At 33.2% G+C, this 10024-nt stretch overlaps 2 protein-coding genes across 2 annotated transcripts in view; both read left to right on the forward strand.

Annotated features, from left to right (window-relative positions):
* The first annotated feature begins 843 nt into the window (after positions 1-843).
* Positions 844-3415, forward strand: LOC117124500. The gene is made up of 3 exons (XM_033270725.1): positions 844-1494; positions 2274-2540; positions 3007-3415. Exons 1-3 carry the CDS (start codon positions 1443-1445, stop codon positions 3396-3398), a joined length of 711 nt encoding a protein of 236 aa, XP_033126616.1. The 5' UTR covers positions 844-1442; the 3' UTR covers positions 3399-3415.
* A 2717-nt stretch (positions 3416-6132) lies between these two features.
* Positions 6133-10024, forward strand: part of LOC117124499 — a 4041-nt gene continuing 149 nt past the window's right edge. Inside the window, exons 1-3 of the mRNA XM_033270724.1 lie at positions 6133-6304; positions 8645-8709; positions 9628-9981. Coding sequence (XP_033126615.1) covers positions 6159-6304; positions 8645-8709; positions 9628-9981 — 565 coding nt within the window. The 5' untranslated portion in view covers positions 6133-6158. The remainder of the gene's footprint in view (positions 6305-8644; positions 8710-9627; positions 9982-10024) is intronic.

Here is a 10024-nt window from a genome sequence, read left to right on the forward strand (position 1 = left end):
TCCCTCTATAGATATAATATATGATGAACTGTGGACCTTTGAGCCGAAATAGAGGCGTTCCAACCCCAATTCTGATTATTTGCACGCTTTAGCTTGATTTGCACATGCTCAATTGTTGCATAAAAAGGTTCTATTTCACACCCTCTTCGCAGACGCCATTTAGTTTTTGATTTAATGAGACGTGGATTTGGTAACTGCACATGCTCGACAACGTCACTTAGGCCTTTAGGCCTACTCAATACGCATACTCCCTGTCTGTCCAGCATTTCCAAGCGCATGCTCACTCAGGGCCTTAGCCACCGGTACGGTTGGTCAGGTTTAAACCTGAATACTTTTTGACAGACCACAAGTTAATTGATTAGGTTTCAAATAGGAAAAAAGGCTAAATTCCAATCGTATGTTTAGACTCAACCTAACTCCCTCTTGACATAACTCAGGAACCACAAGTCTGTGAACTCAGGAGTGAACGGTTAATGATAGTTTACATTATTTTCTTCCCTTTAGTGTAAGATTAAAAATTATTTAGATTAAGAAACTTAAAGTTAAAATTCGGAGTCTATGTGGGCTTAGCTTTTATCCAAATAAAGTTGGTCAAGTACTACTCATACACAGTGAGATTTTGTAGAAAATCAAACTAAAGTTCCCTTATACATATGCTTAGACTAACATTCATTTCTTCACTAAATTACCTTGTCAATTGGCGAGAAAAATCCATGCCTTTATTTATTCCTGATAGTTCTAGTATGCAGCATTATTTTCTGTAAATAAATATACTGTAAATATACTTTTTTAAGCACTTCTCTTAAATACATTGTCAGAGGATCCAGATCCTTCGGCGGCCCACTGGCGGATCTCAGTGCTCACTTCACACCATCCTGACCACTTCAATTCTCGTGGCTACGGCCCTGTCACTTTTTTTCACAGATATTTCAGAGACGGTTTTTGGTAGCTGCGCATGTGCATTGTTAAGTTTGGAATTATCATTTCTTCGTAACGTGGAGGTATGTTTGTAGTAAAAGCTACTGCTTACCTACAGTTACCTAATGACTGTGTACTCTTGTCCATAGCAGCCTAAAGGTGCTGCGCGAAGAAATTCTAAGCTTAAAATAATTATATGTTTTAAATTTTATCTTCTAGAAGTTCTATGTTACAAGTTTATTGAATCTTCCGGTGATATTACACTAGATGCAGAAGAATGCACACGTCATAATACTGACTATGGGCTAGCAGGTGTAAATAGCGCCCTCTTACTGGATGGAATTGCACAACTTGCAAGGTCAGACAGCATTGCTGACAGATATTGGCTGCGCGTGGGATCATCTGTGCAGAACATCCCATCAACGACAGGCCCATGTTCTACTTATAAAGATGATTTTACTCTTAATGATAATGAATGCACTTACCTTCAGATTAAGAACGATGAATATGAAATCAGAAAACGCATGTGCCGGGATGCCACAACCAATGACGGATTCATATGCCAAGGAAGGCTTGGTAAGTAAACTCGAAGAAACAATCAAGCTTGGCAACATCGAAGATAACGTTTCTCCCTTTTCTAATAATAATTTAACTATTTTTTGAAAGATTGTAAGAGTTATATTATTTACTTCAGTCATTTACCTGTAGATGCTTTTATTATCTACGTATCACTGAAATACACTTAAAAGCAGGATCCGGGGAGTGGGGTAGGGAATAATACAGCTCTATTGTAAAAATGAATATTCAAATACTTTAAAGAAAAATAAATGGGAACGAAGAAGATACACATATTTGATAATTAAAAATACAGTATTGAGGGTATGGAAGTCTGTAGAACAAATAGATATCTTAATTCATTCGTACCACTTTCAATTAGAGTGCTTAATCAAAATATCAAATAAGTTTTATGGCCTAATTATAATATATTTTCTCCACTACTAGCTATATATTATTTATACTGATACTGCATTTTGTTTTGCGATGTGATGTACCAACTGATTTTCTTAAAGGACACAAATAAAGAATCTTGAATCCCCTTTCACCCAGTTGTTAAATGGTGTGATATAGGCATATATGTATTTATAACACACCTAAATATATACTTGTTATTGATCGGTTGATTTCGTATCACGTGACATTGGTTATTAACCGCATTTCGTCACTCATTATAGAAAATTAGTTCCACTGTGCATGTTTACATCCATCTGTTTTAGTTCATTGCGCGGCGCAATGAACTAATGTTCATAAAGTGGGAATTCAACTTTATATAGATTAATATAATTATTTTCACGCAGAGACAACGCGAGACACACCAACGACATCATTGGACAAAATATTCACCGGAAGTGACGTCACAACTAAAGTAAAAATGGCGTCACAGGCTACTTTTAAACAACAGCCAAATGATTCTAAAATGCCGGATGCTGTTATACCAATATCAATCGCTTTAGCCGTAGCTGTCGTTTGTATTGCTGTCTTAGTAGCCATCATACTGTTGAAAAGACGAACACCAGACGACAGTGGATCTGGGACTAATCCTCAAAATGAACTTGAAAAACATGGTAACAGATCTCAATTATTATAAATATTCGTATAATTGCTATATAAAAAAAAAACAGTCCACCTCATGTAGGTCTTAAATATTTTATTAAAAAAAGTTCATGAAAAAGTTAATTAATGTTATAACTTAATTTGTAATATATTGTAAATTGTTATTGTTATTATTGCCTATAATGTAATGTATATTTTAGAGAATAGTCAAAGATTTGTTAAAGTACAGTCTGATCGAATTCATGTTGAGATATATGATGGGATACCAATGTCAATAAAAACGGAAATGACGAATTTGATACACACTTTTGACACAGACATTGCCCTTTAAACTACAGTACAGATAGCTTATTATTTTATATAGTATATATATACATTATATATATATATATATATATATATATACTATATTATATACATTGCAATTATTATACAATGTAAGATCAATTTGCTATAATGGAGTTATCTTTTTTGTAGATCCAGTGATAAACCAAGTAAACGAACAAGACTGTGCTGAGAGTTCATCAAGCTTAAATCAGTATTCAAAGTATGAAACTTCTTTACCGGGAGACTATGCATACCTCAGTGATAATGTGCTCAAGAATCACGGCCCAGATTACTGTGTCGTAGAGGGTGACGTTTATAATGGGAAATACGAATATCCGATGTTGCCATTATCTGTCGAGAATTCGAACGCTGAAACTCTTTTAAATGATCCTTCTTATGATAGTCTTGGCCCCCATTATGACGTGTTAAACCGCGAAGAAGAGGGGGAACAAGCGCCATCTGCTTATGATGATTTAGAGAACGGAACAGAAATGCCCGAATATGAATATTCTTATGCTTATTATACTGATCTTATAAAGTGAAGTTCTATAATTGATCAGAATCAGTTAGTATGTTTTTATTATTTTTAATTTGCACATTACATACCGGTACATTTTTCATAATTTATTTTCGGAGATCACATCTTGTCGTTGAAGACACTTAAAATGAATACTGGTGTTGTATCAGCATACTGTATAGTGTGAAATGATTGCCTCAAATGGGATTCAGACTTCCAACAAAAGATTCCAGTTGGTTGAGGTGTTTGCATAGAAACCCTCTGCTATAAATTAAATCCCAACCGCCTTCTCGCTTATTGAACCAGATATCAGAACTTGATTTATATATGTATATTTTTCGTTTCCTATTTTTTTTTTTCAGTTCATAATATTACATAAAGTATTTTCCCATACCATATAATTCAAGATACTTTTGGTTTTAACACCAACAAATATAACTAATTTCTTATAACTAAACAATATGAATATTTAATAGACGCTGGTTGGAACGGCACGCTTGCCTTTGCTTCTGGTGTGGTGGAACATGTCTTCTCGGATAAGGATTATAAACCGTACGTCCAGTGTACACAATTGACTCATGTGCACTTTAAACAACAAAGTACTGGTTCGTACAGCCCATGTTGTGGACAGACTAGGGTAGCTGGTACCGCTTACCGGGTAGCTCAGACACAAACAGACCCTTATGGGAGAAGAAAGTTACTGTATTAGCTTGTCCACGCTTCGAACGCTTTGAGAGTGTGGTGTACAGCGCTGTATAAATTCAACTATTCTTATTGTTATTCTTCTTCTTCTTCTTCTTCTTCTTCTTCTTCTTCTTCTTCTTATTATTATTATTATTATTATTATTATTATTATTATTATTATTATTATTATTATTATTATTATTATTATTATTATTATTCTTCTTCTTCTTCTTCTTCTTCTTATTATTATTATTATTATTAATAATGTTATTATACAATTATTATTATTATTATTATTATTATTATTAAAATTATTATTATTATTATTATTGGTATTTATATTACAAATACCATACTTACAACTTTCATTTCTATTATTATTATTATTATCATTATTATTATTATTATTATTATCATTATTATCATTATTATTATAATTATCACTATTATTATTATTAATATTATTAAGATAAAAGATATTTTAATATTTTCTATTGTATTAGTAGGTATTATAGTGCCTATCAGTATTTTATGTATAAAATTTAGTATATTGTAAATCTAAGCCTAAGTACTGTCGATGTATTAAAATATCATCTATTTGTATACCTAGGTAAGCAATACACCCGCTAACTTTGGTTTTATTGAATCAAATAAAGTCATAAGGAATACCGTTAAACATATAATATATTTGTTAGAAGTTATTTCGAAGATTAGATATTTTACACTACTGTTGTTTTAGAAAACTCAAATCAACACTGCTTTCAAGACTCTTTGTCCATTAGACACACTCTCTTTCAAACACTTTTCCGTCGCAAATAATGTTGCTGTTCTTCTCCTCTTCTTCTCCCGTTATGTATGGAGTAATGCTCTCTTCCACTAAAATACATTCATGCCTTAACTATTTTTTCTTGGTCGTGTAACCCGCCCTACTATCAACCTCTCTTAACTATTCTTGTTGTCGGAACTAGCTATTACGTTAGTTTACATACATTCTCTAATAACAATAAACCATACCTGTTCCGTTTATATTAAAAAAAAAAAAAAAAAAAAAAAAAAAAAAAAAAAAAAAAAAAAAATCCAGAGAGGCTGCCACCATTAGAGTCATGTTATCAAAACTGGTATTTACACAAGTCCTCGTCATCATCAGCCAAACTGGCATGGAGCATACAATAAAATGTTATTATTTGCTATTCATTCAAACTTCATGACGTCATTGTATTCATTGAATTGAAGATTGGAATTATAATGTACTGTACTGTAATCGCAACGAAGAACAGGTTCTAGGTGCTTGTGCTTGTACAAGTCGATAGCTTTGCTCCGCATATAATGTAAGTTTATAAAGTCTACATGATAGGATACAGAATATATATAAACGAATAGATAGAAAAAAAATAATAGTGCTCTAATAGGTATATATATTCCGCATAAATTTGTATGATTATCATGAGCGTTCGGAAATAGGATTTAGGCAAGAATGCAATAAAGCAACCAGGAAGTATGCGGAAATAGAGTATATCAATGGCGTATCGTAGAAAATAATATTGTATTTGTTCCCTATAGAATGCTAGCGAAGCGAGAATTTATGCTGGGGTCAGGGGGCCGCCAAGTACCTTGGAGGTGGTGCAGTAGCATAACTTCACTGTTATTATTTTCCATTTGTTTGCGTTTATCGTGCTACGCAGCAAACCTAAATTTCAATATTATTTATGTGTGAGCATTTCAGTCAGTTGTATGAAAGTGGGGGTTAGATCTGCGCGAGTACTAAATGGGCCTCCGTTATGTAATTGGTATGCTACTCGCTTTGATAGGGAGAGGTTGCAGATTCGAACCCAGGATTTTTTTTCATACAACTAAATTAAGGAACTTTTCGTTGAAGGGCTATATTTCTTGCTCCTCTAGAGCACTGTTGTCATTATTTTTTTTAATTTTATGCATTTGTCTATGTTGTGTTTACGTTACAACGCAGCAGACTAATTTCTCTCTCTCTCTCTCTCTCTCTCTCTCCCTCTCTCTCTCTCTCTCTATATATATATATATACATATACATATATATATACACAGTATATATACGTTGCTTCAATACTTGTTTATTATAATCTACATGTATACCATCATCACAATGGCTCAACTGGCCCATGAAAACATATTGGATAGACACGGTAATTTGGAAATTGACGGCAATAGAAAAATGTCATTACTTGACAGAAGGAAACGTATGGACAATTGGGATTTTGTACGTCGATGTTGGTAGGTACCCTTAATCTATTCTTTTTACCGTTTTTGACGTTGTTTACCTATTTAATTTTATTTATGTGTGTTTTCATTATTTTGTTTAAGTAATGAAGTAAATGGTAACACTAAAGAGCTGAACGAGAAGCTTGTGAGGTCTTTGGAAATTGCAGCGTACAGATTTGACCATTTAGCACACAAAAAATAATAAATTTACTGCATGATATGAAATCAATATATAGATTGGATTGGATTTATTCAGAGTAAGCACTAAGGATAGCACACGAAAAGTCTAAGACTTATTTCCAGTGGGGTCCTTCGGGTGGTAATTGATCAATACCGGGAGATAATCCCCTAATCTTTTCCCACGTGTTCTTTAACTTGCATACAGGACCAACAGCTTAAACGTCTCATCCGAAAGACTTTACGCTATTGGAACTTGTATTTTAGCCCTCTTTGAACACAGGGAGAGGCAGCGATGGGAATTGAACAGGGGTCATAGAGATCTCCACGGTTCAGCGCCCACACTGGCACCACCAGATAAGCCAACTGAGCTAAGCTGCTCTCTAAAATATAATTACAAAAGCTGTATATGTAATTGTTTCTTGATTCAAGTGCAATGTTAATAACAAAATATTATTTTTTAAATATTGAGCTTTCTATTGTATCCACAAGATAGAATAGCATGAACTTAGAAATCAGGGTGCAGGCTGTACTGCATAGATCCTATATGAAAATACACAAAACAAGAAATCGGTGGTTAATTTGACAAGAATTTATTTCTACGAAGCAACACATGCACTATGAATATACCAATGTCTATTTTAAAGATTAAGAAAATTGTTTAAAAGCTTATTGCTCAAAAGTTAAATATAAATTTGAATACTTTTTTCCTTTTTTTTTAGACTATTTTATGTAACTGTTTTGATAGGCTACAATAAAATAAACAAATAAGTGTCCCCTTAATAGGTGGTAAATTGTATTGATTTTGACCATTCATTCAAAAACTCTCCCCCTTAATAAGGGTGCTCCCTTAATAGGGATTGGCCGTAGTGGTAACAGATATATTTTCTCTCGTTTCACCGAAAATGTGTCCTTAATAGGATGTCCGCTGAATATGGGTGTCCCAAAGGAGGGTTCTACTGTAGGGGATTCGTTATGGGCCTGTTTCTATGAGAAAGAACCGTTTTTTCTGCTGCTTTTTCAGAACCATTATTATCCACCAGTCTGATAAACCTACGATATTATAATCTAAAAGGAATCAGTAAAACACACGTTAAACTTCTGTTCTCAACACAATGAAACATTCTCTTTTTTTTTTTTTAAATAAGAACAAAAGTTTTGCCCTCATTTTACTTGTTACTTGATACTTATATAGCATTTCCTCCGTGTGGTTACAAAGCGCCAACTACTCTCCACTCTGTAATATTTTCATCAAACTGCCACTCTCGCACTTCAACCACAACTAACAAAGTATGCTTTTATGAGTCATAAAGACTAAGGTAGATCAATGGTAATAAAGGATAAGAATATTAAAATGAAATGAGTGTAAAAACTATCAAACCCAGCCCAACATGAAACTAAGTGGCAGATACAGATTTTAAGGCATGCCCTAAACTGTCTGACAAAGTTAAGTTATTAATAGGAGACAGAATATTCCACATTCAGCCCGCTGTAAATGATGTAAAGATTCGTCGCCGATACGCCTACGGAACATGGTCTGACAAGATGTATTGTGGATGCCGATCGAGGTGATCGAAAATGTGTACTTGTTAATGAATTCAGATATAGTATGGAATAAGCCCGAAAGAAATTTGCAGACTAAAGGAAGTAGTTTTGAATTCGATTATTCGACTCGTAACCATTTCGATATAATATAAATGTCTGGCAGCCGTTTTTGCAGTGCAGTGTACGGGTCGGGTCGGGTCCGACATGAGCTATTATTCGGATAGGAAGAATAATCATTGTTTGTATTCTGTTAATCGTGCAAAAGTATTGTTGTTTTATACTTTTATTATTAAAGTAATTCCGTTAGTTTAAATTGCATTCTGGCTAATTTTTACGTCATTTATATAGAGAATCAGCCCGGTATCAAATACGGAATGGTTACATGTTGAGTCAAAATGCAGTTGCAAGGCGTTCCTTATCTTAGTAAACCGATAATTGTAAGAGGACAGTTTTTCTCTCGATTTCCAGTAGATATACACCCTATTTCATTTCAAATTCTAATACAAAAAGGATAATCAGAAAATATAATGTAGATATATTTGGAAAAGATAACATAGCTTGTGCAATCCTTCATACTTTTCTTTTCATATATTATTATTGCATAAAGAATGATTTTAATATTTTTTACAGGGATGATGTGAATGTAAGCATTCTAAACAGCATGCTACCAGACAATTGTCTATATGTCAATCAAAGTAAATATTAATTACATTAAACACTATATTTATCATCGTCTTTAAAACAGATATTTCTGCATGACAATACCAACATTAAAACATTAAAAAGTCAATAATTTGACTAATGTACTATATATATTTTTTCATAACATGATTATCATCATCATCATCATCATCATCATCATCATCATAATCACCATAATCATCAGCCTGTCAGGCCACTAAAACATTATTATTGTCTGTTTGGTGCCTGATTTGGCAAGTTATTTCCTTCTACTCTTTCTGGAATATTACGCAATTTGATCTCCCTCATTTCCCTTTTTTGCCCATCTCTTATGGTCCATTCGAACTACTTGGATTGTCCGCTCCAACTGTTTATAGACAGTTTTTCAAAAACGCCTTTTGTATTATTAGGCCCTATCTGATTGAAAGCACTTAACAATAAAAATATAATAACTCTGATTATAAGAATAATAATACTAACACTACTAGTACAATAACTGTTATTATTACAGTATTATTATCATTATTACGGTATTATTAATAAATATATTTATTATATTATTATTATTAACACATATATCATATTATGTTATTATTAACATCATCATCTTTCGTTATTATTCTTACTATTACCACTACTATTATTACTGTTATTGTTGTTGATGTTATAACTTTCTTCTAAGTACAATAATTTCATAGACTTATTTAATACAGTTATAGAACCTCTCCTTTGGGAAAGCTCCTATTCAGTTGACACACTTTATAAAGGGACACTTTTCTGGTAGCAAATAGAGGTAAAATTTATCTTTTAACACTACGGACAACCCCTTATGAAGGGCACATTTTATTAGTCTTGAAGGTGTCCCCTTTCTATGGGTTCTACTTTATACAACATCTAAACTATTTATAAATAAATATTTTTTATGCTTCTAGATGAACTTCAATGTTACATGTTAATATATTTGGGGCGAACTAATATGGAAGCAGATCAAGAATGCACAAGTCATGGTTATGAGTTAGCTGATGTAAACAGCGCCCTCATTCTTGATGGAATTGCGGAATTTGTTAGATCAGTCATTGTTGACAGTGGGTCTAGAAGATACTGGCTGCGCGTGAATTCAACTTTGCAGAACGTCTCGACGGAGGCAGGTTCATGCTCTAGTTATAAGAGTTTTAGTCCTGATAATGGAAAATGTACTTACCTGGACATTGAAACCAATAGATATAGAGTCAGACAGCGCAGCTGCACAAGCAAAAATGAAGGATTAATATGTCAAGTAAAGTTTGGTAAGTTAACACAAACGAAGAAACAAAACAAGTTTGTGAACAA

The sequence above is a fragment of the Anneissia japonica genome, unplaced genomic scaffold (assembly GCF_011630105.1).
Source record: "Anneissia japonica isolate Jap-2015-1 unplaced genomic scaffold, ASM1163010v1 scaffold8168_len14577_cov108, whole genome shotgun sequence".
Taxonomy (NCBI): domain Eukaryota; kingdom Metazoa; phylum Echinodermata; class Crinoidea; order Comatulida; family Comatulidae; genus Anneissia; species Anneissia japonica.